Source organism: Cervus canadensis, chromosome 2, assembly GCF_019320065.1.
Source record: "Cervus canadensis isolate Bull #8, Minnesota chromosome 2, ASM1932006v1, whole genome shotgun sequence".
NCBI classification, from domain to species: Eukaryota; Metazoa; Chordata; class Mammalia; order Artiodactyla; family Cervidae; genus Cervus; species Cervus canadensis.
The window spans coordinates 62,517,309-62,539,583 of NC_057387.1; the positions used below are offsets into that span (position 1 = coordinate 62,517,309).

General features: G+C 36.1%; 1 protein-coding gene across 1 annotated transcript; it reads right to left on the bottom strand.

Annotated features, from left to right (window-relative positions):
* Positions 1-7,573: 7,573 nt before the first annotated feature.
* On the bottom strand, positions 7,574-21,524 carry IFI44L (interferon induced protein 44 like). The gene is made up of 9 exons (XM_043460882.1): positions 21,415-21,524; positions 18,674-19,230; positions 18,127-18,175; positions 17,216-17,411; positions 14,073-14,225; positions 12,881-13,052; positions 9,098-9,198; positions 8,643-8,817; positions 7,574-8,488 (listed from the first exon to the last, which is right to left on the bottom strand). The coding sequence occupies exons 2-8, from the start codon at positions 19,218-19,220 to the stop codon at positions 8,647-8,649; spliced, it is 1,389 nt and encodes a 462-aa protein (XP_043316817.1). The 5' UTR covers positions 19,221-19,230; positions 21,415-21,524; the 3' UTR covers positions 7,574-8,488; positions 8,643-8,646.
* Positions 21,525-22,275: the final 751 nt, after the last annotated feature.

Sequence of the window (22,275 nt, forward strand, 5' to 3'; positions counted from 1 at the left end):
TCTTGTGGGAAAAATACCAATCTTGCCTACAGTTTTCAGATAAATAAACTATTGGAGTTCAATAACTTACCAAAATTCACTCTGCTGCTAAATTCTAGAGCCAAGATTTGAACCATAATCTAAGTGAAAGCAGAGTGATAGGGATTTCACAGGTAAATACATTTGTCAAAACCAATCAAATTATATACTTCCAACAGGTGCAATTTTATGTATCTCAATTATTTCTTATTATAGCTGCTAAAAAAGTCTACAAGTTCCAAACAATATATTATCCTGTTTTCCCCTGTATAGTAAAAAAGTGTGTAATACAGTTAAACTGCCTGGCCACATTTTAAGGGCAATGACATACATAGATATATTTAAATAATTCATTAACATGAAAATAAAAGTAAGAAAAATAGCATCATAAGATCACTGGTCTTCCACTCAAGTAGATGCTCTTTTGCAAAAGCCATTAATTATCTGTCAACTCCAGAGTCTCTAGCTATGCAAGGTAAGCTTCCTATTTGCATTGTGAACTAAGATTCTTTCATTCATTCTTTCTTTCAATATTTATCAGATACCTACTATGTGCCTCCACTGTTTTGGAGGCTAAGGATATAGTAGACAAGACAAAGTTCCTGCCCTCATAAAACTATAGTCTTTAGAAGGCAGGCAATCAACAAAAATGTTATCTAGAGAAAAAAGTTGTGAGGAAAATAAATGGGAATAACAGGGAGAAGAATGACGAGGGGTATCTGCCACCTTAGATCATACAATAAGGGAGTGGCTGAGGAGATGGGGTTGGCGAGGAGACCTGAGTGAAGGTGGGAAGAGTGCCCTGGGTATACCCAGAGGAAGGGCGTTGTAGGCAGAGGAGGGCAAGCAAAACCTTGGACGGTAGTAAGGAGGGCGATATGGCAGCAGTAAAGTAGGTGTGGAAGGCATTAATGTCAGTGATCACTCCAAAAAGACAAAGAATACAGGGCAGCGAGAAGGCTATTGCAGTATCAGCTGCGAAGTGAAGATCACGTAGCCTAGTGTGATAGTGAGAGAAGCAATGAAAAGTGGTAAGAATCAGCATACATTTAAGGATGACCAAAAAGCTGTGAGAACTTACTGTAGGACTGGTTGTGATGGGAGGGAAGCAGGAATGGAGGACAAAGGAGAATTTACCCTTTGGACAAAGGAGAATGGCCCTCACGGATTTTTGTCTTGAGAATGGGTAAATGATGGAACCACTTGTTGAGATGTGTGTACTGGAAGATTTCTTGAGGGGATATCATATATTCTGTCTTATACTGAAATCTGTAAGTGCATAATACAGCTAGTTGGGTTTATGAGATCAGAGACTAGGAAAGAGGACCAGGTTGAACACTGAATTTGAGAATCATCAGCATAAATCTACATCTATATATCTGGAGAAGGAAATGGCAACCCACTTCAGTATTCTTGCCTGGGAAATCCCATGGACAGAGGACGTGTTGGGCCACTGTCCATGGGGTCTCAAAGAGTCTGACATGACATAGTGACAAAACAATGGCAGCAATATCTATACTTATCTATCTAGAAAGCTAAAAGTGACCTTAAATTAATGAGAGCAGTCCTATAGACCAAAACCTGCCCCTGTCCCCAGTATCTAAAGGTCATATTTATTAAAAGGGTCTATCCAAGAAGACTCAGAATGTGTTACCAGAAAAGAGAAAAGCCAGAAGAGTAAGTTATCCCAGGAACCACGTGAAGAATGAGAAAGTGACCATCAAATATTCCACCATCAAATAGTGGAATACTTTCCTTCAGAGCCTCCTGCATTTAGACATCTGAAAAGACTCACTCTGTCTCTCAGGAGCTGGGAATTTGAGGAAAAGTCTCATCTCACTGTGGCAGAGGGCATTAGGGTAGTGGCAACTATCTCTTGTTAGGGAAAGGGTGGAAATTGTTAGAGAAGGTAGCTCTGCTGCAAATAAAGAAGTGAATCTTCAGGGAAGCTGTCTCCACAGAGATGAGTGAGGCTGTGGTTTGTGCTAGCAATGGAGAGGGAGGCCTCCCGCCCTGGCCTCAGTGAATGGCTCAAGGGTAAGCAGTTCCATTTCCTTATTTTCATGCTCAGTAGAGAAGACCTCTTGTCAAACTGGCCAGTCCTGAGAGTCCTGAGTTCTCAGTGCATCAGGGACCACTGCTTTATATGCTGTTGATGATAAGGAAGACTTTAAAGCTGACTCCAGCAAACAAACATGGGAAGGGTTCTGAAAAGCTGTGATGGGAGGAGCAGCCTCGAGTGGAGATTATTTGATAAAACAAAAGGCTTTCAGAGATTAAGTGAAGTTGCTCAGTCGTGTCCGACTCTTTGGGACCCCGTGGGCTGTAGCCTACCAGGCTCCTCCATCCATGGGATTCTCCAGGCAAGAATACTGGAGTGGGTTACCATTTCCTTCCTCCAGGGGATCTTCCCGACCCAGGGATTGAACCCCGGTCTCCCCAGTTGCGGGCAGACGCTTTAACCTCTGAATTGCTGCTGCTGCTGCTAAGTCACTTCAGTCGTGTCCGACTCTGTGCGACCCCATAGACGGCAGCCCACCAGGCTGCCCTGTCCCTGGGATTCTCCAGGCAAGAACACTGGAGTGGGCTGCCATTTCCTTCTCCAATGCATGAAAGTGAAAAGTGAAAGTGAAGTCGCTCAGTCGTGTCCGACTCTTAGCGACCCCATGGACTGCAGCCTACCAGGCTCCTCCATCCATGGGATTTTCCAGGCAAGAGTACTGGAGTGGGGTGCCATTGCCTTCTCCGAACCTCTGAATTAGTGAGGGTTAAATGCAGTGTGACCACTGTCTGAACTTCTCCTATGTTCAGGTTCCACTGTTCCCTGAAAGGCTCATAAGAGCAGAAGATCCTCTCTTCTTCCATTTTGAAGACTGCCTTAAGAACTCAGACTGGAGTGAGGGGTCTAATATCACCTGGAAGGTAGCTGTCAGCTCAAATAGAAAGATGGGAATCTTAGGGTAATACTTGACACATTCCTTGTATGATCAATGAAACCAAAATAAATAAGGCTTAGCTCTGTAAAAATAAAGAAAACAAGACATGGAGATGGCAGGAGAAATCATTTGGTAGTCAGCACTAACCTCACATTCTTTTGAAAGATGCTGTAGAACTGGCATTTATCAAGATGTAGTTTCAAACCTGCCCTCCTACCCACTCTATACACACACATTATTGTTCAGTTGCCCAGTCATGTCCGACTCTTTACAACCCCATGAACTGCAGCTCACCAGGCCTCCACATCCCTCACCATCTCCCAGAGTTTGTCAAGTTCATGTCCATTGAATCAGTGATGCTGTCCAACCATTTCAACCTCTGATGCCCTCTTCTCTTTCTGCCCTCAATCTTTCCCAGCATCAGGGACTTTCCCAATGAGTCATTTATTCACATCAGATGACCAAAATACTGGAGCTTCAGCTTCAGTATCAGTTATTCTAGTGAATACTCAGGGTTGATCTCCTTTGAGATTGACTGGTTTGATCTCCTTGCTGTCTAAGGGACTCTCAGAAGTCTTCTCCAGCACCACAGTTTGAAGGCATCAATTCTTCGGCAATAACCCAATAACTTAGACAGAACTTGCTCATAAATTATGTCATTTAAATGAATCAACACCTTCAAAAAGTTTATATTCTCAGCTTTCCTTTCCTTGAGACTTTAAAAAAGCATATTAATACATGCTCAATATGAGCTCAGAGTTGGGATAGATCCTGCCCAAAAGCCTGTGTTTGTGTCCCCTCCACCCCACCCCTTGCATACTCCCGCTGGTCCTTTTAGCAACAAGGATCAACCCTATATATTTGGAGTATTTCGAGTGTCTCAGGTCTTTATAAAAAGATATGTTCCAACCGTTCAGACAGCCTCAGACAGCCTGAGTCTCAGCCTCATATTTTAGAACAGAAATGTGTCCTTCTATTGGATAATCTACAGATTAGATTATCTCTAGGTTAGATCATTATAATCAAGCCATTTAATAATGAATTTAATGAAAGGCTCACAGGCCACATTGACAAGATTGTCACATACAGTTTCTTCTGTAAGGTGTGGGACTTCTTCAAATAGGAATGAAGACTTTGGGCACATTGCCCTGGCTTCTAGTCAGTATCTTAACTTTCACATGGTACTGAGAATTTCCCCCTTTGCTAATGACACCCTTCCTCTGGGTCTCTTCGATTCTGTTTCTCTTGATTTTTCCATCAGTGTTATGGCCAATGTCTCTTCCCTCTTTCTTCCCAGGATCGGTGACTACCTTGTACTTTCTACAGAACTGAGTCCTTCTATTACCTTTTTAGTACATAGCAATTCCATAAATTCTGTGTTCAGATCCTTTCATGGCCTGGACTCCCAAGAGTCTATATGGAAGTTTAAAAAACTCAGATCACCGTTTCAGATTTGTTTGGGTTTTTTTTAACCCCTCTTCTAAATAATCTTAATTCTTAAGAAGACAATGGGCATGACTCTGAGAAATAAGGGATGAAATATACACAGGAAAATACAAATAACTATATATATATATATAGTTATTTTAAGAGGTTATTCTAGCTGCATGTGCAACCCATTTGAAATATCTGAAGCCCTACTATGTAGATGAGCTATTTTTTCTCCCTGGACTCTTCAGCCATGGGGACTTGACAATTCTCCCTCTATAAATCTACACTGAGAATAGAAACACTGATTGCCTATCCGGCAGAACAAGGTCTGATACACTTAGAATAACATATCTGTATTTTTATCTTATTAATAGTAAGCTTATTGAAATTATAGTGATCCATTCACATTTGAATTGCTTCTACAACATAACACCAAAATAGAACACAAATGTGCTCAAAAACTTAACTATGTGCGATTTTCTTTGCATTTTTTATTAATATCAGACTGGCATTCTCATGAAATATTCCAAAGAAATAAATTGTTTAAAAAAATTATCATGATTTACCCACCTCTGTTGAGCTCAGCTTGTTGGTCTTTTCCCTGCCTCTTGTGAGTTCCTGCCATCTGTACTTGCAGTTTTGCTTACACCAAAATTTCTTCCCTGGGGCCTGGAATAGCTTGAATCTATCCATGTGAGGGGTGTGCGGCTAGATATTGACTATTATCCTAACTATTGTCTGACTGACCCCAGTGTCCTGCATTTTCTCCAGCACCAGAGAAAACTTTTGCAATGGTTTGGTAGGCTTGATTCCATCTTGCTTAGATTGAGGGCAAAAATCAGAAGTATTTTATCTACTCTCCTCCATAAATTAGCCCAGACATTCATCACATTAAGGATGGGATTTGGGGACACCCAAATTCTCACAGCTTTATGGAATGCCTTAAGACTTTGATCAAGCTTCCCTTGTGGCTCAGAAGGTAAAGAATCTGCTGCAATGCAGGAGACACAGGTTTGACTCCTGGTCAGGAAGATCCACTGGAGAAGGGAATGGCTACACACTCCAGTATTCTTTCCTGGGAACTCCATGGACAAAGGGGCCTGGTGGGCTAATAGTTCATGAGTCTCAGAGTCAGACTCAACTGGGCAACTAACACAAAGACTTTGATCAGCCTTGTTATGAAGTGGCCACTTTAGCATCAGATGGAGTTATGTCCCTACAAGATGCTTAATCATCAGCTGGTATTTGAATCATCTGAGGCTTACTTGAGTCCCCCAATCAGTTTTGTCAAACTAGTTATTAGCCTCCCTTTTTTATGAAGAAGCAACACGATAATCTTTTAAGATTAGTTTTCTAAAGAAGACAAAGTCTTGCACATCACCCACCATAACTACTCCTCTTATTAAGATGGATGCTGGATGAATTTGTACAATGCTACAAATTTCTGTCAGAAATAATTACTTTTGTTTTTACTTTTTTTCAAGTTTCATTAAGATATAACTGATATAAAACATTATGTAAGTTTAAGATGTTCAACATGATGATTTAATAAACATATATTATGAAATGATTACCACAATATGGTTAATTAACATACCCATCATCTCATCTCAAATAATTACCCTCTTGTATGTGTGGAGAAAATATTTAATAACTACTCTCTAAGCAACAACTGAAATTTTGTATCCTTTAACCAATGTCTCATTTCCCTCCCGTTTAGCCCTTGGCCACCACCATTTCATTAACATTTAAGTAATATTATGCAGTATTTGTCTCCCCTATATGACTAATTTCTTTTAGCATGATACTCTGGTCCATCCATTTTGTCTAAAATGGCAGAATTTTCTTCTTTTATGGTTGAATAATATTCCATTTCTTTATCCATCAATCTGTTGATGGACATGTAGATTAAGAAACATGTTGTGGCATGTTTTAATGCCACAACCCAACCCACTCAGTCACCTACCCCACCTACCACACAAAGGTTCTAGCACTGATACTTAAACTGTCTCACAAACATCCCTCTCACTGTAAGACAATATTCTACCTTATATTTCCCCTTGTTTTATGTACAGTGCCCCTTAGCACTATTTTGCTAAGAAGTATTTTAGCAATTTTGGCTGGACTATACAACTAGATGAATTGCAAATTATGTAAAGTTTAAAAAATCCTGAATGGCTTCTAAAATGCAGCAAAATGGTGGGTCCTACTGTCTCTCAGGATGGTAGAGAAAGATCAGCAGAATCTACAATGTCAGGGCAAGTCCTCTCTCAGACAAAAGAGAAGTTTATCCCTTTTTGAAGCTCCCTGCCATCACCAATCTTTTCCAGCCTAAACTCCAAATAAACATTTAGCTCCACTGAAGGTTTAAATGTGCCCAAAGTAGTATAAAGTCAGAGGATTCAGAATTGTGACATCAATTATCTAACATTGCCCTTTATAGAAAAAAAGAATAAACCTCAGTATTTACAAACAATGTTGGCTCACCTAAACAGTCCCTCATTGCTTAAGTCTGTTCATGATTCCATTACTTCCCTTCTTTTTCAGCATCTCCTTCTCCCTCATAACAGTATTCCATGCTATCCTTTCAAATAAAGTTCCACTTTGAATTTAATTTTACATCTAGAAAAACTTTCCTCTGCCCAGATTTTTGCTGACTCCACTCTGGAGAAGGATGAAGTATGGCCCTACAGTTGGTGAAATCAATGGTGTGTCTTGAGTCACTTTCAGTCTTTTCCAACCAACAATAGCCATGGCTATTTTTTCTCCCTAGAATACATGGAGGCAAACATACCTTACTTTCCAGACCTGTTGTGTCTTACATCCATGTCATAACTATCCTGTCTGCCACTCTAATTTTGTTCCCAACATCTACTTTGGGCTCTACTCCTCAATACTTATGACCATTCTATTCCCAAATATTTTCCAAAGAACCTATCCATCTCTTCCATTGAATTATGGCTTCTGGACATTCATTAGAATATGGCTTCACCTGTAGCTTTGCTTTTGGAAATATTCCTTTTCCCATAAATATCTCGAAGGAATTCTTGCCCTTGTAATACTCAGGACTTCCCCCAAAAGATAATAATTCTAAGTTAGATTGTATAATGTAAAGAACTATTGATCCAAAGCATATTCATTTGAAAAAGACAGAAATTTAAAGGAGTTAAGTAAAAAGAGAGAAAACCTGATTCTTCTTCTTTCTTTATTAATAGTTCTAATTTCTTCAGCTATTCAGTGAACTTTAGAATCATTTGGGAGTACTTGTATAAAAGAACCTTATTATTAACTTGCACTAGTAACCTTATTTGATCACTCTACTTTGGAAATATGGCTAGGGTGGTTTGGAATTCCATCAATGAAAATCAGGCATAGGTTCATCAAAGGAAAAATGTTTGTTTTTTCTCACAGAAATGAAATGTTAATCTCTTGGGAACACTTGTTTCTTTTAATTAACTTAAATTCATATTTTCATCCAGAGTTAAGTGATACATTCTCCTTCCTTTATTTCTCTCCAGCATTTCATTCTCTCACAGTCTTCCTTTTCATAAGGAAAAAATTTTAAATACATGTTATCACACTGGGGAGATCGGGAGATATGCTTAATAGCAGGTACACTTGCACCCTTCCAGGCAGTGTGTGAATTTCTGTGAATACAAAGATAAGCAAAATCCAAACCCTGCTTCGTGAAAAGCTCACTATTTAGAGAAGCAGATATCTATAACCATTTTATACTCAGTGGGGTTAGTACTGACACTGAGTTTTAAATTAAGTGTTGAAACAATTAAGACAAGTAAGTAAGGGAACAGTTAACTTTGCTGAGGATATATTCAAAGGTGTCATAGAAATTAATTTGTAAATAGTGCATAAATACGAAAGGTGGTTTGCAATAGGACATATGTCGGCCCACTACTGCTCAAGATTGGCCATTATACTTGAGGTATGACCGATCTTAGAAGGAACCATCAGCTAGATGTTGTCGGGACAGAAAGTAAAACACAAGTAGAAGCAGAATCTCAAAGAGGCTGTTGGCAACTCCAGCTTGGGCCAAGTGTCTGAATCAAGTCAATTGAGGCAGAGCTGGAACATTCCTGCAGTTGAATCTGGAAACAAAACATAAAAAGGGTAATAACAAAGCAATATTGTTACATGGCTGTCAGGACTACCACAGGCAGATGGGTACCAACCATCCAACTGAGAAATAGCTTAGTGTTTTTCCAAAAACTTTGTGACAGGAGAAGGATGGGACCAGATCACCTGTTTACTCAAGATGCAAATCCTCTAAGAAGTCATCTGCAGCCCGGAACATCTGCTTCAGTGCAGAGAGGATCAGAATGTCCTTTAAAGGGTCCATCTCCCTCTCTGAAGCATAGTTTTCAACCACCAATATTCTAGAAAGAGGAATGCCTAGTCTCCTGTTGGCATTCTGTATCTGTGGAAAAAAGAATTTAATAAATGTAAGTCTTATATCTAAAATTTGACTGAATTTAAACATAATTTAAGAAAGAAACAGTAAACACAATGGCTTAATATTATTTTCTGAATATAATTATAATTCAGATTATTATTTTAAAGTAGGGTATTAACTTCAATCAACCAGCCAATTGATCCATTTCTTCATTTACCTGTGAATATGCAGTGTGAGCATGCACACACACACACAAAATATAAAACTATTACAATTCTATCTAGTTGCAAAAAGTATTCTTTACCTGGCTTTGAGAAATCATAGCCTTATTCATCTTTAAGAAGTTGTCTTGAAGAACTTCATTGCAATTTTTCACTTTAGTAAGTAATGCTACTTGTGCTACACCTATATCAAGTAGATAAATCAGTTATTTTATATCATAAACAGCAGTGTATCAACAAGGTAATTAAATATGTGTGAAAATAGTACTCTGTAAGGTAAATTTAAGATCAGGAGAATGCAACATCCCCAAGAAATCTAAATATGGGACCTGAAGTTCTTCTAATGGGAGAAACTATTTCTTCCAACATGAGAGACAATTTCTAAATGGAGTTAAAATTATACTAAATTGCAATCAGCTACTATCCCATTCAAACAGTGTGTTTTAAATTGGTCAGGGGGGGAAAGTGGTTGCTGGATCTTGAAGACTAAAGGACCCCACGAAAGAGAGAAAGCAAGGAGAGTTGTGTGAGAGCATCTGTGAATGTGAAGTACACTGATTTCACAGTTCTGCTAAGGACCTTGCCTTTTCCCTAAAACCATAGAGATCAAGGTAAATAATAACTGGTTGTAACTGAATCAAAGGTCTACTTTACTAACAGCTATTTTCCCAAGAAGGACAGAGGGATATCTCTACAGACCCCAAGGACATAAAAAGAATGAGAAGATACTATGAACAAGTCTACATTCATAAATTTGACAACTTAGGTGAAATAGAATGAAACTATACACTACAAACTACACTACAGCTCATCTAATATGAAATAGATCATTTTAATAGCTCTAAAACTATTTTCAAATTGAACTTATGGTTTTAAAAATCCCTGAAAAAGAAATCTCCAGGGCCAGATGGTTTTATTGGAGAATTCTACCAAACATTAAAAAAAAAAAAAAAAAACCTCTACACAATCCCTTCCAGAAAATGAAAGGGGAAAGAGTACTTTCCAACTCATTTTATAACACCTGTATTACCTGAGACTAAACTCTGACAAACACTACAGAAATTAAAAAAACAAAACGAAACTACAGACCAATATCCCTCATAAATATAGATGCCAAATTTCTTAATAAAATATTATCAACTAAGATTCAGCAATATATAAAAGGAATTATGTACCATGAACACATGAGTTTTGTGTTATGGAGACAAAGTTGGCTCAAGATTCAAAGTCAGTCAATATGATCCATGATATAAACAGACTACAGAGGGAAACAATTCCCATGGTCATATCAATCTATAGAGAAAAACCATTTGGCAAAATTCAATAGCCATTCATGCTTTAAAAAAAAATTATCAGAGAAGTTGGAATAGAGAAGAACTTCTTCAACTTAATAAAGAACAGCTATTAAAAACTATAATGACATTAATTGACATTAAGGTGGTGAAACATTGAATCTCTTCTCCTAAGTTCCGAAACAAAACAAGGGTATTTGTTCTCATCACTATTCAACTGAAAGTACCAGCCAGGATGGTAAGATAAGTAAAAATAAATAAAACACATACAAGTTAAGAAAGAAGAAATAAAATTGTCCCCATTTGAGATGACATGAAATCCTAAGAATTTAATGATGAAAAAAAATCTTCCTAGAACTAATAAACAATCAACATCCCATTAAGACTTTTTTTGTAGAAATATACAAAATAACTCTAAAATTCCTACAGAAATGTAAAGGAACTAGAATAGATAAAATAATTTTGACAAGTAAGAAAAAAGTGGAAGGAATTATTTTACCCACTTTAAGACCTATAGTTTTTATTATTATATAACCACAGTGATAAAGACTGTGTGATGTTGGTAGAGGAATGAACATATAGATCAAGGGAACAGAATAGAGACCCAGAAATAGATGCACAGAAGTAAGGACAATGGATTTTTGATAATGGTACAAAAGCAATACAATTGAGAAATGACAGTTTTTTCAACAAATGGTCCTGGAGCAACTGAATATCCATAGGAAAAATAAAATAAATCTTGACCTACATTTCACATCCTACACAAAAAGTGACTCAAAACTAATTACATATTTAAATGTAAAATATAAGACTATAAAACTTCTAGAAGAAAACAGAAAAAAAAAAAAAAAACGAGACTTAAAGCTTGGTGAAGGATTTTAGACACAAAATGAAAAGAATGATCCTTAAAAGAAAAAATTGACAAATAGGAGTTCACCAAAATTTTTAATATTGTGTTTGCGAAAGGCTCTGCTAAGATACTGAAAAGGCAGCTGAGCACTGGGAGAAACTATTTGCAAACCATATATCTGACAATTGAATCATATCTAGGATTTACGGATCTTTTAAAACTCAACAGTAAAAAAAAACCAAAGTGTACAAATAGAAAATAGGTCAAAGACATGAAGAGATCCTTTACTGAAGAAGGCATATACAGACCCCATGGACTGTAGCCTGCCAGGCTCCTCCATCCATGGGATTTTCCAGGCAAGAATACTGAAGTGGGTTGCTATTTCCTTCTCCAGGGGATCTTCCTGACCCAGGGATTGAACCCACGTCTCCTGCATTGCAGGCAGACTCTTTACCAGCTGAACCATCATTCAGTTCAGTTCAGTTCAGTTCAGTTCAGTCGCTCAGTCGTGTCCGACTCTTTGCGACCCCATGAATCGCAGCACGTCAGGCCTCCCTGTCCATCACCAACTCCTGGAGTTTACTCAAACTCATGCCCATCAAGTCGGTGATGCCATCCAGCCATCTCATCCTCTGTCGACCCCTTCTCCTCCTGCCCCCAATCCCTTCTGCCCCCAACCCCTCCCAGCATCAGGGTCTTTTCCAGTGAGTCAACTCTTTGCGTGAGCCACCATTAGGGCAATGCCAATTAAGACCATGGCAAACTATCACTATATGCCTACTAGAAGAGTTAAATTTTTTTTTAAAAAAAGCAATAATGGCGAATACTAGCAAGAATCCAGAGAATCTAGATCTCTCATATATTGTAAAATTATAAAATGTGCAGTAATCCTTAATAGTGGTTCGGCGTTTTCTTTAAAAAAATAAACACAGAGTTAGCATAGGACCCAACAATCACACTTTGGGGGAATGATCCCAGAAGAAATAAAACTTACACCCACACAAAAACCTGCACACTAATATTCAAAGGAGCTTTATGTGCAAGAGCCAAAAAACAGAAGTAATCAAAAAGTCCTTTGATAAAGAACGGTTAAAACAACTATGGAATATCTATACCATGAATTAGTACTCAGCAATAAACAGAAATGAACAACTGATATACAAAACAACTTTTATGGAATTCAAAGGATATTAGACTGAGTGAAGAAAGCCAGCCTCACATCAGACATACTGTTGAGATTCTAGTTGTATAACATTCTCAAAATTTATGGAGATGAAGAGAAGATTAATCGCTGTCAAAAATTAAGGATGGTGAGGATTGGGAGGTACCATGACAAAGACTTTTATGGCGATGGAATAGTTCTGTATGTAGTGGTAGTTACTCGAATCTACACATGTAACAAAACAACAGAGCTATAACACACATTATGAGTGTTGTATCTCCTGGTTTTAATCTTTCTGGTCTAGTCACCTAATATAGGGAGGTAACTCCTCTATCTAGCCATAGGAAAATCACACATGATGAAAAAATTACAGCCATTCTAGTCTTTAAGGATTTCAGTAAAGCCTTTGAATGATCTCTATCTGCTATTGCCACCAACCAAACCGGGACTCTAAAAATTGGAAGAAGGGGACATGGGACCTTGGTGTATTCTTTTTGCAATTTTCTGTGAATGTATCTTTATTTCAAAGTAAAAATGTTTTGATGAATACAATGAAACTCACCACAGTTTATTACTTCTTTTTGAATTTGCTTGAACTTCACCATCATTTTAGAGGAGAGATTGTCCATAGAGTTGATATCAAAGACAAAAGCTACACAGTGAATCCTGTCTTTCAGTGATGGAGAGGTGATGAAAGTAGGATGCTTGGGTGTAATTGGTTTATGGGGACTAAACTGTTATAGAAATATAAGGTAACATTAGAGAGTCTCTGATGAATTCTTTCAGATACAATTCATGTTTCAAGCATGATCTCCACTAACCTCCAACACAAAACTTCCCTTCTCCCAGATACTCCTGCCCCAGATTAGTTCATAGCATTCTTTCATACTTCCTCTCCACTGTTAGCATGGTATCATTATATAAAAAAAAATACAACCCACTTCATTGCTTTGGCAAAAAAAAAAATTATAATTACAACTTAATTAATTATTAATGGAAATATTTCAGAAAAGTACAAACAATGTTATTTGTTATTTTAAAAAGCAACTTCAAATCTCAGTCTCTTCAAATCTCAAAGCACAATTGAGGAAAAGGAAATCACTGCTTAGAAATTGAGGCTAATTTTATTGCACCCAATATCTGAAAGAAAGGTGACAATAATGGTTAACTTTCTGAGAACTTAGAATTTATCTTTTCATTTAATCTACTTAGCCACCTATGAGATCAGCATTATTATTCTACATTTCACACATAAAAAAAACCAAAACTCACAGAGACAAGCATATAACTTACTTATGGGTACACATCTAATTGGTGGCAGAGCCAGCCTTTGAAATCAAGTATTTAGGCTGTATTAAGTAGTGAAGCCTGCTTACCTTCAGTATAACATCACATATCAACAAAGAGTAGTCGTTTCAATACTTTGTCTAAGTGATTATAAAAGTGCAAGAGATTATATTACTCCTTTCCTATTTTTAGAATCATTGCAAAGAGTAATATAAACACAGTTCCTCCTGACCTTTTTCTGGAAGCTATATGAGTAAAATCTTGCCTCTTGGTTATATTTCTTAATGCTGTAGAAAATAAGAGAAGTTATCTGCTTTCTTTACATAAATATTTTTTAATTTAAAATACAGTAATGTTGGTTGGTGTTGAAACCACTTTATAAAAATTGAAAATGCATGTGCTAAAACATCAGTGAAAAGCATTGCTGAAAATGATTTGAAATGTTCTACACTCTGAAGGGTTCTTACCTCATATCTGTCTGGCACACACCCTTTTAAGATGTGGGGTATGTCATCCACACATAAGCCTACTCCTTCATTCTCATCCAGCCCCATGGAGTCACACAACATAAATGGCAGAGATTGGCCATTTTTTCCATCTTTAATAGAATATATCCTGTACTGTAAAACAAAACACAGCAATATAAAAGTTCACTCTTCAACTAGCCTTTAAGATGTAATAAGAAGAAGAAAAACTCATTAATACTTTTACTGTGGTCCTCAAACATTTTGGCTTCAAGATCAACTAAGTTTCTTAAAAATTATTGAGGATCCCAAAGATATTTTATTCATGTGGGTCTTGTCTATTTATGTGCAACATACTAGAAATTAAAACAAAAATTTTTAATAGTTTTTAAATTATTTAAAAATATAATATGAACCTGTTATATATTAATCTAACAATTTTAGAAAAAAACTATTTTCAAAAAATTATAGAAAAGAGTGGGATTGATTTACCTTTTGCAATTCTCTTTAATGTCTGAATCAATAGAAAACAGCAAGATTCTCATAGTTGCCTCTGCATTCAATCTGTTGTGATATATTGTTTTGGTTGAAGTATATGAAAAAATCTGACCTCACATATACAGGTAGTAGGCAAGGAGGGAGTATTTAATTTAACAGCTTTTAGAGAATATGGACATTGCTCATTAATAATACATCAAAGCTGAACAAGTGATAATTCCATAAAGATTACCTGCAATGTGAAATCTGTGATGCTTTCAAACTATGACATTAAGTTTGTTGATCTATTTTACACTTTGAATATATTTTTTATCCATCCTTGATTTTGTAACTTGATGCATTGGTCATTTGAAAGTATTGGTTCACTGGCTTATCTGGATCTTCCAAATATTGGCACATTTCATTTTACAACATTAAAATATCATATTTGTTAATGCCATCATTAATCTCATTAAATAAGTCTTTAAGTTCTTAAGTTTTCAAGCTCAAAGTTTTCAAGCTTCCTCATGTTCTTTTTCTTTAGCTCAAATGTTATCTTTGGCAACAAACACTATGGGTTGTTATCCTTGAAGTGATACCTTCATTTCGTGCATTTTTCCCCAAAATGTCTACCAAATATCCAAGTATAAATAAGAAAGTCTTTCAGTTGTCTTTTCAATCATATATGATGTTCCATGAGAAAATTTCAGCTTACAACCACTATATTTTGACATGCATTAGGAGCACTTTGCATGCAGAATCTGCCTGCAGTGCAGGAGACCTGGGTTCGATCCCTGGGTTGGGAAGATCCCTTGGAGAAGGAAAAGACTACCTACTCCAGTATTCTGGCCTGGAGAATTCCATGGACAGTCCATGGGGTCACAAAGAGTCAGAAACAACTGAGGAACTTTCACTTTAACTTTTCACTTTAACAAAGCTTCTTTTCTAGACACACTCTATCTGATCCCAAGACTATTTTTTTAGGATAACTCTGAAAAAATTTCATTTATTGGTCAAATACACTTTCAACATAGACTCAACTATGGAAGATTTGGGAAGAATCACAAAGAAAAGGGCTTCTCAGAGACACCAGACAATACTCAGTTCTTTCAGCACAAACCAGGAAGTAGAGAATTCCTCTGTAACCTATTGTCATTTGTGATGGAGTCAAAGCACCCTTGGCTTCATAAAAATGCCTAGAGCAATTCTACTGGAGATTTTAATCTAAGTGAATGGGGTTTATTGGTACCTCAACATGAAAGAAATTACATGGAGCATTAGAGTTAGATAATATTCAATACATTGTAAAATTTCAAGATCAATAGGCAACACTCATATTTCCAATAACCATTAACCTGTTTTATTTACAGCTTCAATTTTTCAGAAAGAAGGGTCTCTGAGCAATAAAGTATTCCATTTCCTTCACAAATATGCTGTCCTGTTTTCCTTTAATGTATATAGTATTTGCATTCTAATTGGAGTTCAGGATCTAATACATCTTCCCTTAAAGCAGCACGTCTTTGGAGTTTTCAACATACAAAGAAGACAGAAATTCTGTCCTGATGAGTACCACTATTGCAGCATGTCTCACACTGAATAGTATTTACTTGATTATTATCTACATTGGTCTCTGAGCTCCCTGATTAAAGGGACTGTAGTGTTATTTGCATTTAGGTCTCTGTTACAACACAATATTTAGCAAACAAAAACATTTCAATCAATGCTTAATGTACTGAATTGCTGGTGCAGAATCTTGCTCCTGAGGCTAGGCCCATATATCATAATAAAGCCACTGAAGCGGATAGAGAATAGCCAGCATCCAGAAATAAGATGTGATTCTTAAAAGTATTAGAAAATGCTTTCAGTTATTAAATATGACATAAAACTAAAATCAGCTATAACTGTCTTATGCTAAATTTTGCATTGACAATGTACAACATATTCTCTATCACAAGATAACAATATTGGACTTTAGCAATCATAGAAAAACACAGCTTGATTTTGACATTTTCTATTAATTCGCTTTATTCTTTTTGTTTGATTATATAATATTGACAAGCATAGAATGGAAGTTTCTAGATAAATATTGCACTATAAATCGAAGATCTTTAGCATAACAGTTTTAAAAATAGTATTAGTACTTATTTCCTTAAATATATTTATTTACAAATAAGACAGTCTTTATAGGAGCATTGGTAAACTGATTTACCCCATGAAGGTTTTGCTTCCCATGAGCATTTTCTATTAAATGATCTCATATAATGCAAAAGTGTTGCAATACATAATTTTCATTATTTTATTACAAAAAAAAGAGAAAATAATTTCAACCCAAGGCAAAACCATGTGGGACATGAGTAAATATATAAATATCAAATAAAATGGACAAAGATTTCTACAAAGTTTTTAAACATTTATTATTTTTTTGCAAATACCAAAAAGCATTCTTCTTAAAACTGCTCATATCCATAAAAATGGAAAGCTTCTCTGTCTAATATAACTCATGTGGGCAATTCTGATTCCATTTTTATTCCTGTTTTACATTTGATTTAGCATTTAATTGTTCACAGATTAGGAGGTTAAGCTATCGAGAGAAAATGCCAAAGAAATTAACAAACCTCATAATTGTAACTTATAAAACAAAATCCTCAGGAAATCCTGAAATAACTTACCTGTTCAGTAATGCTGGTGACATCGGATCCCACTATGGCTTGGCGAGTCAAATGGCCTTGGAAAATGGACTTCACTGAATTGAAAAAACTGGACTTTCCAGACCCAACTGGGCCCAGCAAGAGAATACGGATTTCCGAAACCAAGTTTGCAAAGGGACTGTAGGCTCTGACGTCTGCTAGGAGACTATTTCTGTGCCTGGAAAACTGCAGTAGTTAAATACAACAGCCAAACTTCCATAAGGAACAGTATAATTCTGCTGAGCTTTTCTTCCTGCTAAAAAGCATGTTTTAACACTTATTTATTATTCTGATATTAGCATCTTCTTTCATATAACTTGAAAGGGTCTAAGGTTATACATTCTGTGCTTGAAGAAAATGTACTTATCTACATCTGACTAAGTTAAACTAACCAGCAACCAAATCATTTCTAAACTATTAGCCTTAGACCCCATAAGTATAATAAGAAATAATAACAACACTGAAAGTGAATTTTCAGTAACAATGTTACATTAAGGGGAAACAAAAATAAAATATATGCAATGCAGGTGTTTGTCTATAAAGTGGGGAGGGGGGACTTTGTTTTTAAAATTTTCTGAGGTTCTCTGAAAACTTGATTCTCAAAACAAGGATTCAGAGGAATTATCTAAAATAGTCATCTCAACTCTGGAAAACTTTGAATCTAGCAGGACCATAGTGAAACATGAAGTCAAACTGCCATGAGGTGGATCTTAAAAATTTCAGCTGGTAGTGGTTTTGTTTTTGTTGCTGTTCTAAATTGTCTTCAACACATTAAGTCAGGACCACTGATTTTTATCACTCCAAGTAACATGGTTTTTAATCTCACCGTCAGTGCCATTTATACAGTTGATCTAAATGAAATGAGTAATAGATAGTTCAAGAAACTAACTTACTGTGTGGCTCTTGTTATCCTGTTTATGTAGCCTGTCTCATCCTTAATTCCTAAAAGAAATAAACATGGCATAACAATTTTTAAGCTTGTCTGATTAAATGTGACCAAGTCTAACTTCTAAATAGGGCATTGAGTCTTTTTGCATAACCCAGCTGAGCTGTTTGGTCAGGAATTAGGGTTGGCAGCATAATGAGATTAAGAGGAGCTAAAAGTATCTTCTTTGTAAAAGTCACTCTGCAAACTCATATAATTATGCCTAGGAGTCCCAGGGCTGACTCAAAAGGTGTCACGTGTCAAAATAGTGAGGCTTCTGTCTCCGTCTCCATCTCTTCACTCATACTTCTCAACTTACTTTGATCAAAGCTGCCTATACTTTCTGGGTGATAACCCCATAACCTTTATGCCTTCCATTTTTCATTTTGGAGGTTATTAAAAAATTTGTGGTATGATATTCACTTGTCTTATTTTTTCTTGTTCTTGTAGATTAATTATGAGCTACCAAACACAAAGACTAGGATCAGAACATAGTAGTGTACAAATTAACATACCTTCAACTCGAAAAACTTCACATTCTAAATATGGGGAGTCTGAGTCAGATTTTCCTCTTAATTCCGCCTCTAAAAACATAATTCCTCCTTTTTTGCTGAAATTTGAGTCAGATTTTGCTCTTAATTTTTCCTTTAAAGATCTAGGTATATTAATGCATCTTTTGCTGAAATTTAGAGATAAAAACTTATTGTCATAACTAGAGAAATTAAATATCAGGCTCTTACTATTACTTGTCACTGTTGAATTTAAAAATACAGATTTCATTTCCATTGTTTCATCCTTTTGAAGTGAAAAAAAGAAGGAAGCATCTGGCTCTATAAAACTTTTAGACTGTTCAGAACTATGCCCAAGCATAAAGATACCAAAAATACTGTCGGAATGATAAATCACTGTGATAGTGGATCCTTGACATCTGCACCTATTCTGCATTTCTGCAATGTCATCTCCATGGACACTAGACTTACAAAGAAGTCTCAGAGAAACATTTCCCAGCAGCTTTTGAAAACTTCTTTCCTCATTCCACGTCAATCTGGTTGTCACTGCCATTGTTCTGTTTCTAGTAGGAAAAAAATTTAATAGTTTCAGAGAGCAGTACAGTATTGTGATTTCTGCTATACTAGTTTCAGTGAGTTCTTTATTCGCTGACCCAATTAAAGCATGTTATTTGGATCTGGAGTGTAAAGAACTATATATACAAACATATGTATATACATGTACATATATATTATATATTTTAATATATATAACATTAATGGGTAGATATGAAAAATAGATAATTTAGACATTTAAATATCATTAATTTTTTTTAAGTCATTAGGAAAAACAAACTAGAGACTGGGTTTTAAAAGTAGAGAAAAATTAATGAATTAGAGCAGAGATTATCACACTTTTTCTTAGTAACACATAGTAAAAATTTTAGGATTTGTGGCTAATGTGGTTTCTACCAAGTTACTCAACTTTGCCAGCATAAGGCAAAAACAGCCATAGACAAAGCTCACGACAGGGTTCAAATAGAAACTTTTTCACAAAAATAGATGGCTGGAATGAGGGCATATTTTACCAATCCATGAATTTGATGATAGAAGTGAGAAATTAACTCAGAAAACAGTGCACAAAGAAAGAAATTGAAACATGAGAGGATTTAATAGGTAGGAAAGTGCATGATGGCTAGAACATTAGCCATCATGCCAATCCTTTCAATAAGAACAATTAAAAACAAGGATAACTGTGATATAGATATATTTGAAAGCATTGGAGAGAAAACAAAGCAGTAAAGAATTATGTTATTGGCTAAGGTTTGGAAAAGAAGTGAATACAGAGAGGTAAACTTGGCATTGATGCATCTGTCAAATTAAGAAGATACTAAGAAATTCTTTAAACCAGGCTTAAACAGTACATGAACCATGAACTTCCAGATGTTCAAGCTGGATTTAGAAAAGGCAGAGGAACCAGAGATCAAATTGCCAACATCTGCTGGATCATCAAAAAAGGAAGAAAGTTCCAGAAAACATCTACTTCTGCTTTATTGACTATGCCAAAGCCTTTGACTGTGTGGATCACAACAAACTGTGGAAAATTCTTAAAGAGGTGGGAATACCAGACCATCTTACTTGCCTTATGGCAGAAAGCGAAGAAGAACTAAAAAGTTTCTTGATGAAAGTGAAAGAGGAGAGTGAAAAAGTTGGCTTAAAATTCTCAATTCAGAAAACAAAGATCATGGCATCTGGTCCATCACTGGTAAATAGATGGGGAAACAATGGAAACAGTGAGAGACTTTATTTTTTTGAGCTCCAAAATCACTGCAGATGGTGAATACAGTCATGAAATTAAAAGATGCTTGCTCCTTGAAAGAAATTCACAAGTGGAAGTAACTTAAATGGACTATAAACATATGAAAAAATGTTCAACAGTTCTAGTGACAAGAAACTGTAAATTAAACAACAATGGGATATCATTTCACATCAAACAAAAGTTCAGTGAAAGAGATGACCAGAATATAGAAACTCAAGAATATTTACATTGTCCTGATGGGCATGCATCATTTTGGAAACAATGTGCATAGCATCATTGTTTATGGTGATGTTAGAAGATTGGATGTACAAATTTTGGCATATTCATAAAAGGAAATACTAAAGAGCATTGAAGTAACTGAATTAGACCTATTTGTCTCAATTCGGATAAATCTCAAAGAATTCACATTGACTGGAAAGAAACACGTGGAGAATGAGAATCTTAGTATGATATCATAAATAAACTGTTAATTTACAAAGCAATACTAGAGGTCATTTAAATACACACATATATACAGTACTTTCTCAGAAATAAATAAATAAATAAATACACACATATATACAGTAAAAGAGCATAAAAACAAGCATGACAATAATTTATGACAAAGTCTAGATACAATTTCTCTCTAGGAAGTAAGGGAAGTGAAGAAAATATAAGAGAGACTCATCAATAATTTCAGTGAGATCTGTAATGCCTTGAAGTTGTCAAGAAAACAAAACTATTCTTATTAATAAAGCAAATCACAACCAGAACTGCGTAAGATTACAATAGAGTTTATGTATTCTCTGTATTCCCTGTATTTGAAATATTCATTAAAAAACAAAACCAACAAAAGAGAAAAGCATGATCTTACTAGGGATTTCACTTGAAACTCTTCTTCAAAGAAAGAAAAACAGGCAAATTTCTTTGCCCACAACTAAGAAACATTGGATGGCAGCAAGTCACTTACCAGCTTTTCAGAATGGGACAAGGATTAATGGAGTGTTAAGTGCTCTGTCACACTTATGGACTAACCAGGGTTTGGAGACCAAAGGTTCTGTTGAGATCAGTGGCTTCCTGTTCCTGAGAAAGGAAAGTGAAACCCCAAGCAGCAAAGGAGCAGGAAACAGCAAGCCAACTGCTGTTAAGTTTCTTTTTCCCTAGAGAAAAAAGAGAACAAGAAAAAAGAAAGAGAGATCTGCTCAGCACAAGAAAAAGGTGCAAAGATGTTTGGTCCCTCAGTAGCCCACATCTAAGCATGCATGAAACGCAATTATTAATAAGAAATTACAATAAAACTAATAGTTTAAAATTTTTTTGTCCATTTAACTGTCTATTTGGCACTGATCTATGGGACTACATACATTTTCCTAGTTTCTTCAATCTTATACAGTAAACTTTACTAGCATCCATATTTCTCAAAGTATGAAAATGAAACTTAATGACATTCAGAGACTTCGCCCAAAGTGATTGAACTGGTAAGAGTAATGCAGTCAGCTGGTATTCCAAACCCAGACTCTCTGCACTGGAACAAAGAGATTACAATTTGGCTTTTCCTGAATGCCTATGTAAGGCAGTGAGCAGCCTCTTTTCCCATTTACCAGTTCATTCATTCAGCATGGACTCAGATCCTGGAAAGCAAAATGCTGAGTAAGATAAAACCTCCGCCCTCAGAGACCGTGCCTTGTACTCAGGGAGGCAGGCAGGTAAACCGACAGCTTTGTTAGCGTGCCCAGGGCTACAGGAGGAATAAGAACGAGATTGTCTGGGGACCAGGATAATGGTGGCCTCACGCTACTAGTCGTAAGTGAAGTGAAGCTAAGTCGCTCAG